Source organism: Phascolarctos cinereus, unplaced genomic scaffold (genome assembly GCF_003287225.1).
Source record: "Phascolarctos cinereus isolate Bilbo 61053 unplaced genomic scaffold, phaCin_HiC Scaffold_726;HRSCAF=1367, whole genome shotgun sequence".
Lineage (NCBI taxonomy): Eukaryota > Metazoa > Chordata > Mammalia > Diprotodontia > Phascolarctidae > Phascolarctos > Phascolarctos cinereus.
Genome location: NW_027556098.1, coordinates 294,051,098 through 294,077,417, shown reverse-complemented (window position 1 = coordinate 294,077,417; position 26,320 = coordinate 294,051,098). Strand labels below are relative to the sequence as shown.

Genomic DNA, 26,320 nt, shown 5'->3' with positions numbered 1-26,320 from the left:
GTGAGGGCCTGCCCTAGAGTAATGGCTGTGTGAGTAGAGTGAAGGGGATGTAAACAAAAGATGTTGTAAAGGTAGAAAACAACAGGATTTGTTAACAGACTGACTAAGTGGGGTGAGTTAAAAGCCTGGGTGATTGAGACGATGGTGGTGCCCTTAGGAGTAATAAAAACACTGGGAAGAGGAGCAGGTTTGGGAGTAAAGACAATGAGTTCTGTTTTGGACCAATTTGTTTTGAGATGTCCAAAAGGATGATGTGAAACTGGAGGTCAAGAAGGAGACTAAGGCTGGATATATAAATCTAGGAATCATCTACACAGAAGATAAATGAACCCATAGGAACTCATAATCTCACTAAGCAAGACAGAGAACAAAAGAGAACCCAGGAAAAGAGTCAAGAGGACACCCACATTTAGTGGGCATGACATGAATAAAGATATAGCAAAGCATACTGAGGAGGGGACAGGAGGATATCCAGGAGAAACCAATGTCATGAAATCTCTGAGAGGCAAGGTTATCCAAAAGAAGATAAATGACAGGGTCAAAGACTACAGAGAGATCAAGAAGTATAAAGACTGAAAAAATACCTTTAAATTTGGTAATTAAAAGACCAATGGAAACTATGGAGATGGTAGTTTCAGTTGAACGATGAGGTCAGAGGCAGAAGGTTTTGAAGTGAATGAGAAGAAAGAAAATAGAAGTACCTAATGGAAATGGCTTAGTTAAGGAGAGATATCAAACAAGAGCTAGTGGAGATTGTCAGATCAAGCAAGAGGTTTTTTTTTTAAAGATGAAGGTGACATATAAGTGTTTGTAGGCAACAGGGAAGAAACCACTAGATAAAAGATTGAAAACTAGAAAGTGGAAATGTCAAGGACGTAATCTACAGGAGAAGACAGGATGGAATGGGATCAACTGTGTAAGTGAGGGAGTTGCCTTGGTAAGAAGAAGGGCCACTTCTCCAGGTGAGAGAGAAGTGACAGGCTTAAGTTAGTTAACCTTTCTAAGCCTGTTTCCTTATTTGTTTAAATGAGGGAGTTGTGGCAGATGACTTCTAAGGTTCCTTGAAGCTCTAAATCTATGATCCTAACATTTGGAAGCAATTCTTGAGTAGCATAAACATGAAACTGAGCCATCAAGTAGTAACTTGCAGTAACTCCACATATGGGATTCCTGAAGCCCAAAGAAAATGTGTGCAGTAGGTAGGTGCACCTAACTAATAAAAGATATATACTATATAGTTATATTATCACAACACAGTGCTTATAATCAAATTTGCAAATGAAAGATGCTCGTTTAATATAGATGAGTGACTAATATAGATCTTTCAAGGGTTGCTGAAGTGGAAAGACCACAGGACTTGGAATTGGAGGACTTCATTTTTAAATTCTTATTCTATCAGTAGATAGCTGTGTGACCTTAAGCAAGTCACTCCATCATTTGGACTTCAGTTTCTTTAACTGTAAAATAAATAGTCAAAGAATATGTGCAAATGGCTTTCTAAAGAACTGTAAACTGTTGGCAATTATTTTAAAACATGCTTCAAATAATTAATAATTAGAAAATACAAATTAAAACATTTAAGAATTTACTTCAGATTCAGCAAACTGACAAAAGTGCTTAAAAAAAGGAAATGTTCAATATTGGAGGGGATGATCGAAAACAGACATATAAACACACTGTTAATGGAGCTGTGAATTGGTCCAATTATGCAAGAAATATGCAAAGTGACTATAATAGTCACACCTGTTGATTCAGTAATCCAACTAATAGGCACAGGGATGTTAAAGATTTAAAGAACCAATAAATATTAGCATATCGAGAATAGAACTTTTTTGGTAGCAAGGAACTAGAAAATGACTTCAACTGAGGAATAGCTAAAAAAGCTATAGTATATAAATATAATAGAATATTATTGTTCAGTAAAAATGATGAATGTAAAATTCAGAGAAACAGAAAGTGCTTTCTTATAATTTTTTTTTAAAACAAAACACACTGTCAATTTTTCTTTGCTATAATCACATGGTATAAAGTGCACTGCAATCAGGTTGATTCTCCCTTAAAAGATTTTGAACATGAATGATTTAATTCTTCATTTCTGATATAGTAATTACTGTTTTTGATAGGTGGAAAGTACTAAAGATAGTCTCTGTCATAGTAGAGCCCTAAGAGGTATCAAGAAAAAGAGGACTACCTGCTTTAAGTCATCTTTTGTCTTGTCCCTCCTCAGACCCCCCCAACAATCCCCCATGACAGCTTGAGTGCCTTAGGCCAAAGCAACCAGCAGCAGTGGAACAGGAGGTTTCTCTCTTCCTGCCATCCCACTTAAGATGAGGCCAAAAATTCTTCAGCAGGGAAACAAGATAGGAGTGAAGCATCTCACTTCTATCACTTCTTTTCAGCAGGATTTGAGCACACTATTCCCAAGGTAAAGAATTAACAGTAACAAAGTAGATGTCCATTGATTGAAGAATGGCTAAACAAGTTGTGACACAAGAATGCAACGGAATATTACTGTGCCATAAGAAGTGATGAATATGCAGAATAATGAGAAGCATGGAAAGACTTACATGAACTGATGATGCACAGTTAAGAAAGCAGAGCTGAGAAAACAATATGCACTACTACAACAAGGTAAACAGAAAGAACAATAAATACAAAATAAGTGAAAGTGAATGTTACTGAATTACATAGAAGCAGTATAGCCCCAAAGAAGAGACATGAAAAGACACCTTCCCACACTCCTCTGTGTTGGTTGGTGGTCCAGAACTATGGAAGAAGACACATATTTTCAGCCTTTTTTTTTTGATGTATTGATTGGTTTTGCTAATTTTTTTTAATGCCTTAGTTTTTTCCCCCCTTAAAAATATCATGTTAACCAGACTGGAACAGGCCTCTAACCTGTAGGTGGCAGGAGCCAAACAGTGAAGGCTAGAGACAGGACAGTTAAGGACACACAACAGAAGTTTAATTAATTTCAGAGTACAGAAAATGACATATACATACAGAAGCCCCCTCTCCTAAGAAGGGCTTAACATGCTAGACTAAAGGCAGGTGTTATATACATCCTTGGCTGGACCACGGCATAATCATTTTTAGGTTTTTAGTTACTGTTCCTGAGACTCTGTGGTAACAGTATTGTCTCAGTTCTTAGGGGTCATGCCCACCCTACAGGGCACAGAAGCAGAATTCTATGGTGGGAACAGGAGTGCAGTGCCTGTCAGTGACAAGGAACAGGGATTGTGAATATGTGATGGATGTCCCTGAGGAAATAGGGGGAACTAAATCCCTCAGTGAACACCTGGTGCTGGGCCAAGCAATACACTTTGCCAAAGGGTGATATCATCTAGAGTGCAAAGGATTATTGTTATGCCAAGCTCAGAGTACAGCCTGCTTACTGGGTCTCAGCCCTGAGAAACAGGGTACCTCCAAAATATTTTGACATTTATATGAGATGGTTCTCCGGGAGGAGAGATGGAGAGAAATACAAGGAAAAATTTAGGCAATGTAAAAATGAAAGATAAAAATAAAATTTTATTTTTAAAAGGACATAAATTAATCTGTTATACCTTGGAAGTCGTTCAACTTCTTTCCCTTTCACTTTGAGGGCTTTAAAATTTTTCTCCCAATCTTGTACAGTGAAGAGATGCTTTTCCACAAGAGCCTCCATATCTATTTGTCCAATGACAACCCATTCCTTTTCAAAGATGTAAAGAGAATTATGATTTCAGAATAAGAAATACTGTTAGTTCATATTTAAAAGTCTAGAATATACCTACATGATCACTGGAAAATGGCAATTGTGAAATGATGCACTGAGTGACAATTTATAAACATGATATAAATTCCAATCATAATCCTGTTACTAACTAGCAAACACTTCCTAAAACTATGCATGACCTTAGGAAAGTCACTGTTAATCTCTTAAAATTCAAGGTTTGTCAACTATAGATGATATTAACTAACTGAAAATAATGTTAATTAGTCCTTTGTTTGAACCATGATTCTTGGAATTTCTATTGAATTTCTGCTGATCCAGTCTTCAGGGAAAAAAATTCATATTAAAAACGGCCTTTTCACCTGGGAAATTCCCTCATCCCTTGTGGTCTTCTCACCCTGGAACGGATGTTCCAATACTGAGGGCCAGCCTCCCCCCCCCCTCTCCCACTGTCTAATTCCTCCCATTGTTTCCAGTTTAATGAACATCTCTAGCAAGCCAGCCAGCCACACTTCTTCCCCCCAGCTCTGTTTATGACTCTCTGGACATCATTATCATGCTCCCCTCAAAGGTACTTCAACTAGCCTCAACTTTTTAGTTCCCTTTCACGTGTAGTCTTTCCACATTAGAATATAAGCTCCTTCAGGGAAGGGCTACTTTTCTTTTTTGCTTGTTAATTGTATCCTGAGTGCTTATCACAGTTTCCGTTACACAGTAAGCTCTTAATAAATGCTTTGCCCATAAGCACAAAGCAAGATAAGTGTTGAAACCAGAATTTGAACTCAGACCTCTCCTGACACCAAGTCTAACTGTCTGCCTCTGAATTCTAATAACTACGCAATAAAATGACTATTGGCACTATCCACAAGATTTCCATATATTTCTTATTATACAAAAAATAGAACAAAAATAAGTCCTAAGATAAAATTTCATTATCAAAACTCTGAGTTACTTCTGGAAAATATTAATAAAAACATCACAACAAAGAGAGAAGATTAGCCTATCCCTATTAATTTATAAAGCCAAAAAGCAAAAAGGTTCATAAAGGCTCAGGATGGTAATCTAAAAATTCTCTACAACTAAGTAACTGAGCTCCAATATAATAACATTCAATGTAGATTTGCTGATTTAAACCTACAGATGTTATACTTTTTCCTTCCTCAAACTGTAAAGAATCTTCTTTTCCCTTAAAGTGAGGACAAAAATAAGTTCATGTGGAAGATGTAGCAAATTTTAAACTCAACTTGCCCTAATGTCCTAGGATGACTATGTCACCTCGCCTAGCAGAAGAAGTAATCCTGGACATACCTGGATCTTCATTAATATTTCTTAATTTATTTATATTGTGAAACATGTATATTAGAAACTCAATATTGTTTTTCAGTTCAACCAACATTAACCAACCTTCTCATATGAAGAAAGATCTGTGTTAAATGGTGATATAAGATGGGGAGGGCATAGGGATACAAAAATGAAACAACAAAATCCTGACCTTTTTTCCATGGCATGAACTCAAAATCTTTTGGAAAGTTTGCAATAAACAATTAAACTTAGTTCCTTGGAAAATTATGCCACTTGAAATTTTTAAAGTACTTCAGCATGTTAAAACTAGAAAATAGCAGTGATTTTTCTGCCTCTTCTAAATATTGACTTTGATTATTGTGCTGCAGCTCATAACCAATGATCTTTTGTTACAGGTTTGAGTAGAAGTTTTATACTTGATGTAGCATAGAAAAATAAAAGAACAGACAGAATTGAAAACTATAAATATTCAATGTCAAAAATCAGCTAATCCCAATTTTTTTGTTTCCAAGACCTGTGATGGCATGGCACATAAATCACTTTTAAGATTTAGAGATCATTGTCATTTTAAACTGACCTTTATGAGTGAAGCAGACCAAGCAGGAGTAGGCATGAGGGGTAAATTTTCAAAATGTATAAATATTTTCATAGTTTTAGCAAGTTATGAAAATTTGTGCTGAATCTTAGTATAGTGCTATTTAAATAGGATATTTCTTAAATTATCAGGGTTTGTTTTTTTTCTTAAAATAATGATAATGCCCTGAAAAATCAATCACATGAATATTCAAACCAATTTAGTTGTCATATGTTTGCTTAATGGTCAGGTGTCAGAAAGTTGAAAAAAAAATTCAAACAAAAAGGTCAACTTGGTAAACATAATCTTTTTTTCCATAAACTGATCAGGGAGCAAGAGTAACAACAGCCATAGAGTTAGGCTGAAGACAAGTGAAATGGAAAAGAACTTGTCTATTCATACAGATTTCTAATTGGTCAGAAGGCTACTTAAGAATCTCAAATAAAATAAAAAAGTAAGTCATATGGGAGTAAATATAGATATAGAGAAAGATACAGATATATGTATGTAACACATTGTTATATATGACCTGTGAATTATATACATTATTGTATATGATAACATAGAACTATAATAACTGAAAAATTCATTCACCAGAGCACCACACTCAGAGGTATTACATTACCTCCACTTCAGTTTATGCTTAAATCTTTGGCAGATTTAAGTTAAATCCTACGCAGATTACAGAATCTGAAGGTCTATGTATTTGAAATAAAAATCAAAATGCCATAAAAATATTTAGGAATACCTTCACTATTGATATTGTCTTATCTTTAACTTGCAGTAAAAACTATAAATATAACAATCCCTAAGTATGGTTCATTAGTTTGCTACATTCTTAAAAGTTAATACTTATAAGATCTGGCAATTATGTAGAACTTTTTAAATGTATAAAGCATTTTTATACATTCTCTCATTTGAGCTTCATAACAACATTGCAGACACTATAGCTCTGCCGATTTTAGAGATGAGGAATGATGTTCAGAAGAGGGAAGAGATTTGCTCATGCACATATACCAAATAGGTATCAGGAGCAGGAGTCAAACCTATATTTTCTATATTACTAATCTAATAATCTACCCACTACACTACATGGATTTTGTAATTATATACCAATTATACACAAAGGCAAATATAAATTTGCACATTTACCACTACCAACAAAAACTACTATACACTCACTACTAAACAATTATTGAAATGAAATATGGCAAAAAGAATGGCAAAAATACTGCACAATCATTACCTTAAGTTGGTCTGAAACAGCTGCCAGTCTTCTGAACAGATCTTCTGCTTTGCTGAAAATAGTCAGAAATCCACTTGCATTTCTTTCAATCATAATAGCAAAGATACCTTCATCTCCTGCATCACCCACTCCCCTGAACTGATTTGGGATACTGATGAATCTCTTCATTTCTCTGTAATACTTAGCCCGAATTTCTTCAAAGGGAGGTTTGAACTGTAATCTTCCTTGTCTAAAAGTTGAACAAATTATTTTTGAATAAAAATTATTAAAAAAATTAAGAGGGGAGGAGCCAAGATGGCAGAAAAGAGGCGGCATTACATATGATTTCTTCCAACATTCTCCTCTAAGCAACTTTGCAATAATGCCTTAAATCTAATTCTGGAGTGGCAGAGCCAACAAAGGATTGGAGTGAGATATTCTTCTACCACAGGACAACTTAGGAGGTCAGAAGGAAAGGTCTGTGACACTAGGAGAGGGACTGTCCAAGAGCCCACATATTGGGGCTCTTAGGTCAGAGACAGTAAAGGGATTGGACAATTATTCACAAAATGGTTGCAGCAGATCGCCATGCTGGCACTGGTTGCAGGAATGGACACTATTTAGCAACTCTACTGCCCATGTGCAGTTCCACAGTGGAGAGGAGTGCTTGTGGTCACAAGAGAGCAGGAGGCCTGAGGAACAGAACAATCACTAGGGATTGCAAACAAGTGCTCTTCCTGGGTAACAACCAGGGCACAGATCAAGAAAATAGTGACTATGCTTCTCCTAGGATCACACACCATTGGAAGCACCAAAAACTTACAAACTCCCAAAACTAGCTATGAAAACTGCAGCGCAAAAAAGCCTCAAGTTTGGGACAGTACCCCTTCATCCCCATTCCAGGGGAGCAGAGCCCAACTTTAACATAAAGTTCAAAGTCAAGAAACAGGCTAGAAAATGAGCAAACAAACAAAACATAACATGACCATAACAAGCTCCTATGGCGACAGGGAAAATCAAACACAAATACAGAAGATCATGAGGTGAAAATGGGATATAAGCAAAGCCTCACAGAAAGAAGCAGATCTGACAAGATTCCTGGAAGAATTAAATTAAGAGCAAAAAAAATTATAAAAATAAATAAGAGTGATAGAGGAAGAACAGAGAAGATATGAAAACAATGCATGAAAATTATGAAAGGAGAATTAATGGTTTGGTAAGAAAACAAAAAATAAAAAAATACAGAATAAACACCTTAAAAAGCAAAATTGGCCAAATGTAAAAAGAGGTACAAAATCTCACTGAAGAAAATAATTCCTCAAAAATCAGAATTAGGCAAGCAGAAACTAATGACCCCATGAGACATCAAGAAACAATAAAATACAGTCAAAAGAAGGAAAAAATAGAAGAAAAAGTAAAATATGTCGTCAGAAAAACAACTGGTCAGAAAAATAGTTCAAGGACAGAGAATTTAAGAATTATTGCACTACCCAAAAGCCATCATCAAAAAAATCCTAGATATCACATTTCAAGAAACTATAAAGGAAAACTGTCCCAATATGCTAGAACCCAAGAATAAGATGGAAATTGAAAGAATCCACCAATCACCTCCTGAAAGAGATCCCTATATGAAATTTCCCAGAAATATTATAGCCAAATTCCTGAGCTCCCAGGTCAAGGAAATATTACTTCAAGCAGCCAAATACCATGGGGCCACAGTCAGGATCACACAAGATGTAACAGTTACATTAAAGGAGTGAAGGACTTGAAATATGTTTTGGAAAGCAAAGGAGGTAAGAACGCAATCAAGAATAACCTACCCAGCAAAACTGAGTGTAATCCTTCAGGGGAAAAATGGATTTTTAATGACACAGAAGACTTTCAAACATTCCTGATGAAAAAACCATACCTGAATAAAAAATCTGACATTCAAACATAAGACTTAAGAGAAGCATGAAAAAGTTAATCTGAAAGAGAAATCATTTACATTTCTATATGGGAAGATAATACTAACTCCTAAGTTATCATTACAATGATAGTTAGAAGGATTCTACATAGGAAAAAGGCACAGATGTGAGTTAATTATGTTGGGATGACCTCAAAAAAATGGAGAAAGAAAGAGGGATGCACCGGGAGAAGGGGTAAGAAATAGGAAGAATAATAAAAATTATCTCACATTAAAAAGGCTCACAAGGAAGAGTCTGTACAGTGGAGGGCAAAATAGGAGGGATTCTTGAACCTTACTCTCATTTACTGGTTCAAAGAGGGAAGAATATACTTACACACTCAGTTGGGAACAGAAACCTATTTTACCCAAAAGAGAAGTAAGAACAGAAGGGGTTAAGAGAAAAGAGGGACAGTGATAATAGAGAGGGAAGATAAGGGAGGCAGTGGTCAGTAGCAAAACAGACTCTTGAGGAGGGACAGGGTGAAAAAAAAAGAGAGAAAGATAAACAGAAAAAAAATAGGATAGAGGAAAAAATACACAACAATCATAACCATGAATGTGAATGGGATGAACGCAACCATAAAATAAAAGTAGATAACAAGATGGTTTAGAAACCAGAATCCAATAACATGTTATTAACAAGAAACACACAAAACAAAAAGACACACAGATAACTAAAATAATGGGCTGGAGCAGAATCTATGTTGCTTCAGCTGAAGTAAAAAAGGCAGGATCAGCAACCATGACCTCAGACAAAAGCAAAAGCAAAAAGAGACCTAATTAAAGGAGATATTCAGGTATTATACACCATGAAGTAATATTGATACTAATATATATGCACTAAATAGCATCCAAATTCTTAAAGGAAAAGTTAAATGAGTTACAGGAAGAAAGAGACAGTAAAACTACACTAGGAGAAGAGCTCAACTTTCCGTTCTCAGAACTAGATAAATCTTCCATAAAATAAACAAGAAAGAAGTTACAGAGACGAACAGAAATTTAGAAGAGTTAAATAGGATAACTCCTGGAGAAAAATGAATGGGAATAGACAAGAGTGGATCTTTCTCTCAGTTCTACATAGCACAGTCATAAAAACCTCACAGGTAAATGTAGAAAAGCAGATATTAAATGCACTACTTTTAAACTCTAATGCAATAAAAATTACATTTAATAAAAGGAAAGGCCTTGTAAGCATAGATTAACAATTAACCAGAAACTAAATAATATGACCCTAAAGAATGAGGTCAAAGAACAAATAATGGAAACAATCAACAATTTTAATAAGGTTAATGACAACAATTAGACAACATATCAAAATTGTGGGACATAGCCAAAGAAACACTTAGGAGAAAATATATTATCTCTAAAGGCTTAAAAAGAGGATGAATGAATTGTGCATGCAACTAAAAAGAACTACAAAATGAACAAATTAAAAATTCCCAACTAAAAAAAAATTAAATAGCATGTTTTAAACAGTGGTGAAAAATTTCTTACTTATAAGTTAAATCTATGTTTATTTCTGGCAGATTCTCATTAAGTGCCTCTAAGCCCATTTGGTACTGATGCTCCAGGGCTTTGTAGAGCTGATGATTCCAGTGCTGCTTCCATGCATGCATGTCACTTGCTTGGAATCCCTTAAATATAATATTATTTAGTTAGAACTAGGATATAGCATATTTTATTTTAATATTCTTATGTTAATACATTTAATATTATTGAAAGAAATATTAATCTTTAAGTGAAATAATTATTTTAAGTTCAACTCAAATATTTTAATTTTTAAATATAAAGCATTCATTTTTGTAGCATTTTATTACTTATAAAGTACTTTACTCGTAACAACCTTTTGAAATAAGTAATACAATTATTACTATACCCATTCTATAGATAATGAAACTAAATCTCCAAATGGTAAAGTGATTTGCTCTGGGATGTGCAACAAGTGTCAGAGACAGAATTTTGATTTAGGTCTTCCAGACCAGGAATATCTGCACAGTGGTGTCAAACATGTTGCAGCATTTGGCCTCAACACTCCTGAATAGTGCCCAAAATAGATTTAAATTAGTTCTTATCTGATTTTAATGTGCTGATGTATTAAAAAAAGAGAATTATATATATACATGTCTGGTTTTCTAAGTCAATATTTGGCTCACAAGGATCCTCATGTACAGTTTGGTGATACCTATGTGCTGTCAAACTCCAAAAGAAATGGATCCCTATGGGCCACACACTGATTTTAAAAAGCAAAAATTAATTTATTTATGTTGTATTTTTATTTATTTTGTTAAACCTTTCACAATTACATTCTAAATAATTAATTTTAGTTTTCAACATTCACTTCAATAAGATTTTGAGTTTTGAATTTTCTCCTCCACCCCTCTAATCCCCCCTCCCCAAGACGGCCTACAATCTTATACATTCATATTAATCATATTTTCACATCAGTCATGATGAAAACACAATTACACTTTAATCTAGTTCTATAGGCTGTTTTGCAAGCCCTTAGACTATGAGTTTGATGTCTCTGATCCAGAGGACTTCGCCATCTATATGGAATTCATTTACCATTTGTACTCTGTAAAAGGCATCCTCCATAGAAGAGGCAAATAGCCCTAGAGAGTATATATATATATATATAGTTATCAACATAACTTCATACTGATAGAAGGTCATTGAACAATTTTATCTCTGTGATTACAAGGAATCTGGTATGATCTTAATGTATGCTGAAAATACCTTCTAAGAAAGACTCATTCAAGACTTTTTTTTATAATATATAAGCAATAAATTTAGCAGGGTCTTGAATTCATCATGCCTCTATGTCAGTTGCATGACTGAAAATAAAATCAACTATTAAAAGCCATTTGCAAAAGTTATATCTACTCACTAGTATTTTCATCAAGGATATCCTCAATATTTTTGGTCATTCTCATAAGGATTTTAGTAAGATGAGAAAGTATATGGGACAGTTTTAATGATATATCAAAGATATTTTTTGTGTAGTGACATTGTTTATAATTTTTTCAGTTATTTGGAATTCTTTCTCATTCTTTCAGATATCTTGAAAACTGGTTCCTTAATATTTTCAAAATTGTGTTGCTTACAGAAATTTTTTTCAGAAATATTTGAGCTGGTATAGCTGCTTTTCTCAAATTTATTTTCTTAAATGTCATTTGTACTTTCTCATAAGGTACACTGGAGACTAAATCAAAAATCCAAATATGGCTCTTCCACTGTCATAGATGATGAGATCATTATAGGAATATCTGCAGATATACTCTATTTTCATCTCCTTGCTGTTCTCCTTGGAGCACAATACTATTCCATATCTCTCATTAATTTCCTCTGCAAGATTTTACAATTGAGTTTATATTATATACCACTATTACTCTTGACCACCTTGTCTCCAATATCAGCAAGAATCATAAGACGATTTGGAACTGAAAGGAGCCTTGGAAGTATTCTAGTCCCATCTCCTCATTCTACAAGTAAGGAAACCGAGATCTAGCAGGTGAAGCAACGTGCCCAGGGTCACACAGGTAGTGCCTAAGGCAGTATTCACATCCAGTTCTTCTGCCTCCTCTAAACAAAAATCTTTCCACAGTACCATGCCGCGTTGCAGTTCAAATACTGACCAGAGTAGCTTCTAGAATGCTTCCTTTGCACATAATTAGTGATCAATAAATATTTCACTGATTAATGGCTACATAAGGAGACAGTCTCCATAAGAATAGAAATTAAATACATTTTGATTTGAGAGAACTATAAAGTGATTCAAAGACTCAACTATTCAAAGGAAGACAGAAATGATGTACAATTAGGATAAGGCACACTGTTTCCAATGAAGAAAAACACAAAAAAGGTTGAAGTTGCTTCAAAGACAGTGGGAAAGTTTTGATCATTCAGGCAGCACAGAATAGAAACCACTACATCGAGTATTCACTGGTATTTTCTTGGCCATCTTTACTTCCTCAATGTAGCAATTGTTTCTCATAAACCAAATTGACATAAGAAAAGATGGAAAAAAATTAGAATTAATGTCTTTCCCTTTGTCCATTTCCCAATTTTTCATTAGTCAGTAACTAGTTGGAATAGGCCAGAATGGAGATTTGGTAACTGTATAGAGTGTCATCTTCTCATCTTTATCCATTCATTAGGTGTGCTATTGACTACACAGAGAAAAAGTGACTTAGATATGATTTCTGCCATTGGTAATCAATTGTTTCTTTTCTGTTAAGACAGTCAATTTCATGTTTATCAAATATGTTAATGTGGTCCATTTTATTTTTATCATGTTTGAATCCAACCTCAGAGACTTACCGTGTGACCCTGGGCAAATCATTTAATCTATTTGTCTCAGTTTCCTCAACTGCAAAATGAGGATAATAATAGTACCTACCTCCCACAATAGTTGTGAGTAAAAAAAAAAAAAGAGATTTTTAAAGTGATTGGTACACAAATAAAATACCAGGTAGGAGACTACAACAAAATCTCACAAAGATTATACACTGTGATCAAGTGAGATTTATACAAGAAATTCAGGGATGATTTAACATAAGGAAAACTACTAATAATATTATGTCAATAACAAAAGTAACAAAAATCATGTGATTATATAGATAGATGCAGAAAAAGCTTTTGACAAAATACAACACTCATTTCTATTAAAAACACTTGAAAGCATAGGTATAAATGGATATTTTTTCCTTAAGATAATAAGCAGCTACCTAAAACCATGATCAAGCATTATTTTTAGCGACATAAGCTAGAAGCTTTCCCAATAAGATCAGGAGTAAAACAAGGATGCCTATTATCACAAATATAATTCAATATTGTGTCAGAAATGCTAGCAATAGCAATAAGAGGAGAAAAATAAATTGAAGGAATAAAAATAGGCAATGAGGTAATAAAATTATCTCTTTCTGTGGACAACAGGATGACATACTTGGAAAATTCTAGAGATTCAACTAAAAATCAGTTGAAATAATAATTTTAGCAAAGTAGCAGGATATAAAATAAACCCACATAAATCATCAGCATTTTTATATATCACAAACAAAACCCTTCAAGAAGAGATACCCCATTTAAAATAATCATAGATAGCATAAAATACCTGGGAGTATACCTGCCAAGACAGACCCAGGAACTACATAAACATAATTATAAAACACTTTTTATACATGTAAAGTCAGATTAAATAATTGGAAACAATAACTGTTCACGGGTCAGCAGAAGCAATATAATAAAAATGAAAATTCTATCTAAACTAATCTATGCATTCAATGCCATCCCAATTAAATTACCAAAAATTATTTTTCTGAGCTAGAAAAAATAAAAACAAAATTAATTTGGAAGAACAAAAGTTAAAGAATATCAAGGAAATTAATGGGAAGAAATGTAAAGGAAAAAGTTTAGCTGTACCACATTTTATACTATATCATAAGGCAGTAATTATCAAAACTACCCAGTACTAGCTAAGAAACAGAAAAGTGGATCAGTGGAACAGAGTAGGCATACAATACACAATAGTAAATGATTATAGTAACTTTGTGTTTGAAAAATGTAGATTTAAGCTTTTGGGATAAGAATTCACTATATGGTAAAAATTCTAAGGAAAACTGGAAAGCAGTTTGGTAGAAATTGGGTACAGACCAATATCTTACACCATTTACCAGATATGGTCAAAATGGATACATGACCCAGATATAAAGGGAGACATCATAAGAAAATTAGAATAACACTGAACATATTACTTATCAGACTTATGAATAGAAGAATTTATGAATAAACAAGAGATAGAGAGCATTGTGAGATATAAAATGGATAATTCTCACAACATTAAATTAACAAGAGATAGAGAGCATTGTGAGATATAAAATGGATAATTCTCACAACATTAAATTAAAAAGAGTTTGTACAAATAAAACTAATGTAGCCAAAATTAGAAAGAAAGTAGAAATTTTGGGGAGGGGGGATATTTATAGACAGCTTCTCAAATAAAGATCTCATATCTCAAATATATAGACAACTTTGTCAAATTTATAAGAACATGAGTCATTCCCTGATTGGTAAATGGTCAAAAGATATGAACAGGAAATTTTTCAATGAAGAAATCTAAGCTACATATAGTCATATGAAAAAAATGCTTTAAATCATTATTGATTAGAGAATATAAATTAAAGCAACTTTGAACAGGCCTGCACAACAGACAGCCCACAGGCTACTTGAGGCCCGCCACAGGATTTCAGGCAGCCCTGATTGCACTGAATACTCACTCTCCTGTTTGTCATGTGACCCATGGCAATCAAACGTGGTCAGTCTGTCTAACCTACCTGTGGCCCAAACCTACTGCCAAATTGTGCAGGTATGACTTTAAGGTATCTCACACCTATTAATTGGCTAAAGTGACACAGGGGAAAAATGACAAATGTTGGAGAGGATGTGGAAAAATTGGGACACTAATTCACTGCTGACAGAACTATGAACTGATCCAACCATTTTAGAAAGCAATCTGGAATTATGCCCAAAGAGTTGTAAAACTGTATACCTTTCGACATAGAAATATTACTACTAGGTCTGTTTTCCAAGGTGATCAAGGAAAAAGGAAAAGAACTTCTATGTTCTAAAATATTTATAGCAGCTTTTTTTGTGGTGGCAAAGAACTAGAAATTGAGGGGATGTCTATCACTATCAATCAGAAAATGGCTAAACAAGTTGTGGTATATGACTGTGCTGAAATACTATGGTACCGTAAGAAATGGTGAGCCGGTTGATTTTAGAAAAACATATAAAGACTTACATGAAATAATGAAGAATGAAATGAGCAGAACCAAGAGAATGTTGTATTGTCAAAGAATGAATATTGTTTGAAGAACAACTGTGAATTACTAAGTTACTCTTGGTACAAAAAATCAACTACAAAGGATCCATAAAAGAAGATTCTATCCACCTCCAGAGAAATAACTAATAAATACAAGTATGCAGAGTGTGGTTTTATATCTATTTATATATCTGAGTCAAACAGTGGCATTCTCTAGTGTGGGGTGAGGAGTGAGCAGGAAATAGTTTGTAACTTAAAATGTAACAAAAAATAAGAAAAATTTAAAAATACAATAAAATTGCAAGGTGGGGAAAGCATTTACTATGTGACAGGCACTTTGCTAATGTCTAGGAATACAAATAAAGGAAAAATACAGTCTTTATTTTTTTTTAAAAGTGCTTAGCACAGTGCTTGACACATAATAGGCACTATATAAATGCTAGCTATAATTATTTTTGGTCATATTTTAGCAGCTTATCATGTCTTTAACTTTATGATGCTCTTCCTGAAGAAAGTATTTAGAGGCAGAGTGTTATAGCAGGAAGAAAACTGGTATAGAAGGTATTTCCTCACCGGGAGTTCTCTTTATCAGAGGTTCTCAAAGTGTGTTCTGAGGGCTTATGTGGATGCCCTTTCAGGGAGTCCGCAAGGTCAAAACTATTTCCATAATAATATTAACATGTTTTCATTTCTAATATGGTAAATATTGATAGATAAAGCTCATATAAACAGAAGCTCTTGGCAGAGTTCTCAAAAATTGTCAACAGTGTAAAAGACTCCTGAGACCAAAAAGTTTGAGAACCACTGCCCTATAACAGTAAAAATAAATAGAGAACTCCCCGAAAAAAGATGCATCCTATACAGGCAAGAGAATTTGTGTACTCCGAAAGTCTTTCAACTCTTTCATTTCTTAATACTGAACCACAATTTCTGACATATTTTCTACTATTTTCCCTTATGTCCACCTTCTTAATGAAGATATCAAGTGTAAGCATTCATGTTTTGATTTCATTTTGAAGATCTTGTCAAGTCTGCCATAGAATTACTTTACTTCTTAATCATCATAATAAGGTTCAATAGGAACATGAAACATTAATGTTGAGACATAAGCTACAATGTTGGTCTTTTTGTTTATGTAAATCATACGCAACAAAAAGTGAGATAAACCATCCCATGGAATGATGTTTCTTGTTCCTTTGGTTGAATGATGAAATGGCCTTCTTTATTTGCCTCTCCAAGAACTGCTGAGTCATCTGGTTTCATAGAGTAAAAATGTCAGTATGGATATGGTTAAATTACTCCAGTAAAGTCATCATCATCATCAGGGTAATACCTCAAAATGCTGTTTGAACATAGGGAAAAAACATCTCAACCACCTAAAAATGAATTAATGACTGATAAATGGAAGTTGTGTAGCTCAACATCAGAATGCTGATAGCAAACAACAAAACAGAAGGGTTAAAATGTGGCTCCAGTAAACTTAGATAAAATGGCTGGGCACAGATCCAAATATTTAAAAATATCACAGGACAATATTTTCATACTTTTGAGATATAAATATAATATCTATTTTATTTCTACATAAATTCCTGCAAAGAATCCTAAATATTTTCCTGTTACAAGATCACAGAATTTGAAAGCTGAAAGGGCCTTTGGTGTCCAAACGTGAAAGTAATCAGTAAGTTCACTAAAGACCTAAAGTTCCCTTTTATGATATTATCCATTTCCTTCATTAGTGGTTTGAAAGTTTCTGATTTCACAGCTGACTGTAGTATTACAAGTAAGTCATACCTGTGCCTCTACACTAGCTAAACCAGTTCTCAGTTCCTGGAGTCCATCTTTCCAGCGCTGTTGTTGTCGCAGCAAGTCAATGTTCATGAGCACTACAACCTGTTGAAAAGCAGAGGCTGGTTAGTAAAACAGGTGTGCTATACACAACCCCCTCAATTTTCTAAATAAAATATACCTTTTCACAAAATGTGGCGTGCCACTTTCTTAGTTTTCTGTTTTCTGTAGCTAATCGTTCAGCAGCACTTTGTAATTTTTGGATGTAGCCTTCTAATTCTTTAGGATTATCCCAGGTAATCTGTGACTTTTCTCCAGCACCAGGTTTTGAATTCTAAGTAAACACAAATGATATACTCAATTACAATTTAAGCTATACCTTTCTCTCAAAGAGCTCAAAATATTATAAATCTTACTATCATTCATACATACTACATGTCTGTGTGGTCTGAGAACTCAGTATACCAAAGTTAACAAAGGAGTAAGTAGATACATGTCTCTGTTGCCCTACTTTTAAAAGATAATCAGGTCTTTGTCTCCTCAGGGAAGTCTACATCATACAGCAAACAGAGTTTTAGACTTGAAGTCAGACAAAATTCAATTCATGACTGAAATTTTCTAGCTGTATGAATAGGGCAAGTCACAGTCTCTAGAAGGCAGCAGTATTCTGCTAGAAAGGCTTCCAATATAGTCCAGGAATAGACTACATCTGCATTCAGAGGACCAGCCTCACTAAGAACAGAAAGGCTGGCCATGGTTGAACTCTAGGGTCATAGCAAGCCCTTGAAATAAATAAAAATTACAAATTGGCCCTCAGTTCTATATAGTCTAAGTCAGCTTCTGCTATGATCTTGGCAGAGTAGTAGAAAGGAGTCATGACAAAAAAAAAATGAAATATTATATTCTAACAAACACAAATTGACTGGTTATCAATGAAGGTGTCCTTCCTGAATTAGCTATCTTTGTAGTTAACTGGTTAAAACCAAGTCAAAAGAAAAGAAATTAGAAAATATGATATGAGATTGAGAAAACTTCAACCTAACATTTTAAAACAAACTGTTGACGCTGAAAACTTGAAAGAATAGGCTTTCCTCTATGTCAATGTTAAGTCCGGTAATTATGACATTTATTCCATCCCATTCCATCTCATTTGCAAGTATGCCCTCATCTGACCATTATTCTAGCGTTAGCTTTCATCTAGTCTTTATGCAGCCTCATCTTTACCTGCTAAAAGTCTTCAAGAGCTAACTTAATTTACTACCTCTTCCACCTCAATTAAATGATCTTCTCTGCTTTCAATTCTGCATGGTATTTTATGACCTACTTATGCATTTGCCATGTGCTACTTTGTGTAGCTGATTTACATGTTATTTTACCCCAAGAGAAAACAAATGCCATGAGATAAGGAATTTTCTTTGAATTTTGTATAATCCAAGTGCTTAGCAACATTCTGTGTACGTAACAAATGTTTGTTAATGGAATTTTAAGATTGTGAGCCTTTGCTCATATCAAGAAGGATCATTTTAGAGAAGCAACAGAACCTGCCACACGGGGTACAAACAAAAATTCAATATAGTCCTCAGAAATACATAAGAAACAGAGATGAAGACTGAACAGTGGGTCTAACAGCTGACTTAATGTCTAATCTCAGAAGTATACAGAAGCTACAAGTCAAGGCAAATTAATGCACGAAAGCCAAGAATCATGGAACAACTATATATCAGAGGGAAAGAGAAAGCAATAGATCAAATCAAGTAATCAGTCAGAACAGTAAATATGAGACATTAGAGACAACGAAACCTTAAAACCAAAGCAATTCCTATTTTAAACAGAAACCCTCTCATTCACTTTCTGTTGGCACACAAGCTAATCCTAAGAAAGTGCCAGCCCAGGGCCCAAAATATCACCAGGTAAATCATCCATTTGTTCAAACATTAACCTAGACTCTCCATGGGAAAAATAAAAAAGAAAGCACAAAACATGACCCTGAAATCAAAGATCATCTAATTTAGTTAGAATGATATGATATGAAGTTTTATAAATAAAATCCAAATAACAACAAGTAAACAAGAGAATAATAATCTAGTATGATGTAAGATGAGAGAGATGATTTACAGCCAGGGGATTCAAGCAAAGCTTCATAGAAGTAACACCTGAATGGGCCTTCAAGGCATAATAAGAACTGGACAAGCAAAGTTTGTCCTTGCACCTGAGCATCAAAACAGTGCCTTACACATGTTAGATGTTTAATAAAAATTTAATTGAATAGAACTGAATTTTGACATGAAAAATTGTCTTTCTAGCAATTTGTTGAATAGAATTCAATTTATAGATATAAAATATGTCTCTATGTTTTAACAGCATTTTAGATTTTCTTTTTTTGTATGAAAAACTAAGTATATTTCCCTTCATCCTATCCCGCTCCCCATTTATTCTATTCTCTCTTTTGACCTTGTCCCTCTTCAGAAGTGTTTGCTTCTGATTACCTCCTCGCCCAGTCTGCTCTCCCCTCTATCATCTCCCTGCTCTCTTGTCCCCTTCTCCCCCTATTTTACTGTAGGGTAAGACAGATTTCCATACCCAATTGAGTGTGTATGCTATTCCCTCCTTAAGCCAAATCCTATGAGAATAAGATGCACTCATTCCTTCTCACCCTACCCTGTTTCACCTCCACTATAAAAGCCTTTTCTTGTCTGTTTCATGGGAGATAATTTACCCCATTCTACCTCTCCCTTTCTCCTCCCCATATAATCCTTTCTCACTCCTTAATTTTATTCTCCAGATATCACCCCTTCATCTTCAACTCACCCTGTGCCCTCTATCTATCTATATGTGTATATATATATATACATATATATATATACACACATATATATATATATATACACACACACACATACATATAATTTTTTCCCTCCAACTACCCTAATACTGACAAAGGTCCCATGAGTTATAAATATCATCTTTCCATGCAGGAATGTAAACAGTTAAACCTTAATAAGTCTTTTATGATTTCTCTTCCCTGTTTATTTCTTCATGTTTCACTTGATTCTTGTATTTGAAAATCAAATTTTCTGTTTAGCTCTGGTCTTTTCATCAAGAATGCTTGAAAGTCCCCTATTTCACTGAATGTCCATTTTTTCCCCTGAAGGATTATACTCAGTTTTGCTGGGTAGGTGATTCTTGGTTGTAATCCTATCTCCTTTGCCCTCCGGAATATTATATTCTATGCCCTGTGGTCCCTTAATGTAGAAGATGATAAATCTTGTGTTATCCTGATTGCGTTTCCACAATACTTGAATTGTTTCTTTCTGGCTGCTTGCAATATTTTCTCCTTGACCTGGGAACTCTAGAATTTGGCTACAATATTCCTAGGAGTTTTCCTTTGGGGATCTATTTCAGGAGGTGATCGGTCGATTCTTTCAATTTCTATTTTGCCCCCTGGTTCTAAAATATCAGGGCAGCATTTTAGATTTTCAAAGGATACATATTACATGACACCCAAGACACACAAATATAAACTAATTCAGAGAGAAAAGGACATTAAACTTCCAGATCACAAATATCTACCTTTGTAGTATTTTTTCAAATCAGTCAACAAATATTTGTTAAGCACCTACTATGTGTCAGGTACTGTTTGGGACTCAGGATATAGTCTGAAATGAAAGTCTCTACCCTTAATGTACTTAAATTCTTTTGGGAAAATAACATGTACATATATATTATATATATATATATATACACACACATATTCATATACATACATACATACATACACACACATACATACATACATACACACACACACACACACACACACACACACACAGAATATGTACAAAGTCACATGGGGGGAGAAAGAGAAAAACCAGCAATTGCAACCCAGGACTCCCATGGGATCCATAAACAGATTTCAGAGTTTATAAACTTAAATGGGAAAAAAATTTACATCTTTATTTTTACTAACCTTTAACTGAAATTTAGCATTTTCCTCAATTATTTAAAAACAACCTGAGAAGGGGTCCATCAGCTTCACATGACTGCCAGAAGGGTCTGTGACACAAGAAAGGACTGGAAAAGGCTTCGTGTAGGAGATAGTACTTGAGCTAAGCTATGAAGGAAGGCAGAGTTTCTAAGGGGCAGTGATAAGGCAGGGAGTGCATTTCAAGCATGAAGTCAGATGGTACAAGAGCACAGAGGAGGAAGATGGCATGTCACAGAGGAAGAAAAACAAGTCAGTCAATTTGGCTTGCGCATAACATGTGAAAGGAAAAGTAAGATATAATATGCCTGAAAAAGCAGACCAAAGTCAGACTGGGAAGGACATTAAGAGTCAGAGAAATGAAAATGAATGTTGTATAATTTTGCTAATGCACAACACTGTTTCAACCTCAAGAAGTAAACATAACAGAATAAGGAATCTTGAACACTGGTGCTTGAGGGAAAAAGGAATTATTTAGAAGATGGAGACTTGTAGAATATCTGAAGGGAAATTTCTGAACACTTCCAAGAGTCATAGTACTCATTTAAATCCAAACCAGAGGAGAGAAAAAAAGCCCTATTTCATTTTTTAAAAAGAGAGTCATAAGGTAGAAAGGAAGAGCACAAGGGAGAGCTGAGCTGCAGAGATTTGTGGAAGAAGGGTCCCCACAGAAGACCAAAAGAAATTGTGTCAAGAGGAAGAACGAGTGTTTTAACCATGAAGTAAAAAAGTTATTTCTCTGAGATATCAAGTGGAGAAGATACACAGAAATGCAATGATATGCAAGGGAAAGAAAAAGGAATTCACAGGAGGTGGTCATAAACTTCTTTTTAAAAAACATGGCAGGGCAGCTAGGTGGCGCAGTGAATAGAGCTCTGGCCTTGGAGTGAGGAGGACGTGAGTTCAAATCCAGTCTCAGACACTTAACACTTACTAGCTGTGTGACCCTGGGCAAGTCACTTAACCCCGATCACCTTAGCAAAAAAAAAAAAAAAAAGACAAGGTGCTCAGAGTGAGAGAATGAATTAGAGAAAGAAGAGCAGATATGAAATCACCTGATAAACTGAGTATGTTAGAGATGCAAAGAAATAATGAAAACAGTTGAAAAGCAGTATGTGAAGAACAACACATTTCAAAATATAATTATAACATAAAAAGTGCTTTTACCTTAATTATTTGCTCAAATGCTAAAGCAGACTGTAACATCATTGGTCTCTGGCTTTGAATCATTTGCTGATCAATAGAATTGTAAAAATGTGCCACCTATAAAATAACAAATGGTTAGCAAAATGAATGATTAACATTTTGCTATTTGTTCCACAAATACTTAACTGCTACCTTAGTAAAATTCAAGAATTATTTTCAAGAGACATGTTCTATTTTAACACCTTTTATATGAAAACAAATTCATTTCCTCAAATATCATATCAAAAATACACAACCAAAATATGCGTACATTTCAGTCTTACATGTTTTTGCTCACAATAAATACCTTCACATAAAAAAGGGTTTTTTAATGCTTTTTAGCACAGATGAACCATTTTATTTAATATAAAAAAGCCAATTACATTCTTGAGCGTGACAGTGAGTTTCTGTATGAAAGCAAATTACCTTTTCCAAGTTTAATATTCTACCTCAAAAGTAGAATGGCTGCTTCCATGCATGCATACTTCCAGCATAAGTTTTTCATGACTCTGCACCCACCATATCTTTGGTATGAACAACTGCAGGAATGTAAAGCAGTTAATTTTTTTTCATCTACACTACATGTGGGCACTTTAATACCTGGTGATAATGATGAAATTGAATACTTATAGACTGGATTCAATTCAACCAACATTTCTGTCCTATGCCAATGGTTCTTGAATATAAGGATGAACAATGACACAGCCCCTCTCCTCAGGGCAACAAAACATACCAGCCATCCCTGGGCAACTCATTTAACTTCTATGTGTCTCAGTTTCCTCCTCTATATTATGGAGATAATAATAGCACCTACTTCCCAGGGTTCTGGTGAGAATTAAATGAAATATCTTTAAAAGCACATTGCAAACTTCATATGCTATGTAAATGTTCTCTATTTTGTTGTTGTTGCTGATTATTACTTAATAAAACTACAAAGATGAATAATAATAGAAAGTAGATTGTGATAGAGACAAAAGTGGTTCAAAGGACATTAAGAAAACTGAGGAGAAGAGAGTATTTTTCACTTAGATAACGAAAACTTTTATAAAGAATGTGGTAAACTATCTGGATCTCAAAGACAGATCTCCTGGGGATAATCTGCTAAGAACTCATAGATAAAGAGGATAAAATCACAAAAACATCTAATCCAATTAATTATAAATAAAGTGTCTCACAGCTTGTCAGGAAAGGTGAATAATGTATCTAAGTAGGTCCTGCTAATTTACAACATATGATTATGAAATAAAAAAATTTCTTCTAAAATGGGCTAATTCTCAGTATAAGAAATTAGAAAAGAAAAAAAGATTATTTTCTATCTTATTGAGTTCAAGCTGCAAAAAATGAGGAAATAAAATCAGTGAGTCTTACTCTTCCTCCATACCTCCATACTCCCAAAGTCCAAGAGAAGATAAAGACATGTCATTTCATGACAAAAATAATCATTCCCTTTCCTTTTTGTGCTAGGCTTCTATAAGGATTTCTTCTGGGAGATAAAGCTATAGAGTTACATATTGTCAGACAAATAAATTTTCCTAAACACCCTACTACAATAACCTTTCACACCCTAGCTTTATTTAGACACACACACAGACACACACACACACACACACACACACACACACACACACACAAACACGCAACTCTCCAAGCATATAAATTGCAGAAAAATTGCAAAGCTGCTTTGTTAAATGGACATTCTTTGGATAGGGTTCTTTATTCCAATAAAATCATAGGCCAGGAAAAAATATCTGCAAACCTTCCTGATTTAAAATTATGCAAGGTGAGAATTTGCAAGTATATAGCAATGATCTCTAATGATTAGCTTTTTACACCAGGACAAATCTAAATTTGAGATGTAAATCCTGAAAAAGTTTTTCCTAAACTGTGATTAGTGAAAGCTGCTGTTTGAGGCAAAAGCTCATAAGATTTTATTTCGAGTTGTCTGATGGATCATAATAACCCATCAATAATCAATAATCCACCATCTGAGAGAAATGCCACAAGCTACTCAGAATGTGATACTGGTGGGAACTCAGCATCAGGAAAAGCTGAGAAGACAGTTTTAGCCTCAGTCTAAGATAGGATCCTCCTGGCTCAGTTTCCCCCATTACGTTCCTTTGAAAAGGAATGTTACCCACCTGGCTATTCTTGAGTCTGGCTATGAGGTAGATTTGATACAGCATGGTTGGAAAACTGAATTATCTGAATCAAAACAGAACAAAGGATGTTTTATCCTGTCATGTCTGGGCCTCTGCAGTCTTTTCTGTCAGATTTGTGTCTTCCAGACTACAGGCCATTCACCTGCAGTTGATAGCAAACAGTGGGTACCAGCCAATGTCCCCCCATCGTCAACCTCCTCTTTGGGACCCCCTCGAGGCAAAGACAGCCCCTTGCCAGCAGGAGGCAGTTTCAGAAGCCAAGACCTTCACCCCTTACCCCAAAAGAATTTGGGTTCCATTTGTTTGAGGGGGGAATGATGAGGATGGGAGATAGACCCCAGAAAGGAAAAACCCTGGACTTTCCCACATGGCTTAATAAACTGTGGTACATAAATATTAAAGAATATTACTGTGCCATCAGAAATGATGAATTTAAAGAATTTAGAGAAACTTGAGAAGACATTATGAATATAGGGCAAAGTAGGCAGAACCAAGAAAAAAACACAGACAATGACCACAAAAATGTAAACTAAAAAAACAGCAACAAAGAAAATCTAAACTCCATATAATTATAATGACCAAGGTTGGTCCTTAGACAGGAGTTGAGAAAATACATTTCTCTCCCTTCACTATAGAAGTAGAAGACCAATGGATGTGAAATATTGCATATAACATGAGACAAGGTCCAAGGTCATTATGTTAGTTAATTCTGTTAAACTGGTTTTTTCTCCACTTTTCATCTTTTTTTTCAGAAAGGTAGATCTCTGGCTGAGGAGAGGGAGAGTTATTAAGAAATCATTGTGATACAAAGACAAAATGCTTTATAATAATAATAGTCCTAAAATTTAAATTTTAAAATAGAAAAAAACTAAAGGAAAGCATGTAACAAAACTAAACATATTACAAAACTACAAAGGGAAAGGGAGAAAAGATTAATTTAAGCCCTTATTAAGGCACTTATTCAACAAATATTTTGAGACTAAGCAATACCACTGGAAGATAATGAAAGGATGCTTTTTAGGACCCATACTAGGTAAAAGAAATTTGTTTTTCCAACTTTAAGAGTAATGTCTCACCAAAGACTTATTGGTTCTGGTCAATATTAACCTAAAAAATACAAAGCATAAAAATTCACAAGACTGAGATAATCTAAAATTTATACAAACAAACCATGCTAATTACATATTTTTAAATATTTCTTACTTGTTTGAGAATAATTGCTTGCTTGCAGAACTTTTGTGCTATGTTTGCAACCTGCTGTATTTTAGCAGGAATAACAAAGCCAAGTGCAGAGAGTTGACGTACTTCTCTCAAAAGAATCACCAACCGATCTGAATAGTGTACTTTTAGTGCTCCATCATTAGGATCCAATTCCATAATTCGACTATTAGCCTCAATGCTAAAATTTAAAGATTAATATTGTAAGTTTTTACATTTTCAGTCTTCTATTTGACATATTCCTAGTAGACAAACAATTGTGATTTGAGAAACAAAGTGCAAGCTCTGAAATATTTCATTGGCTTTACTTCAACTCTACAAATTTTCCAAATATCATTTCATTAACCATTAACCTAGACTCTTAAAAGATCAGTATCACATATTTACAAAAAGAAAATTTTGTCTCC

At 34.4% G+C, this 26,320-nt stretch overlaps 1 protein-coding gene across 1 annotated transcript in view; it reads right to left on the bottom strand.

The window, feature by feature from the left end:
- DYNC2H1 (dynein cytoplasmic 2 heavy chain 1) overlaps positions 1–26,320 on the bottom strand; it is a 370,089-nt gene that overhangs the window by 311,292 nt on the left and 32,477 nt on the right. Inside the window, 7 exon segments of the mRNA XM_020996144.2 lie at positions 3,567–3,694; positions 6,838–7,066; positions 10,259–10,398; positions 17,376–17,474; positions 17,551–17,703; positions 22,519–22,614; positions 25,899–26,094. Of these exon segments, the coding sequence (XP_020851803.1) occupies positions 3,567–3,694; positions 6,838–7,066; positions 10,259–10,398; positions 17,376–17,474; positions 17,551–17,703; positions 22,519–22,614; positions 25,899–26,094 (1,041 nt within the window).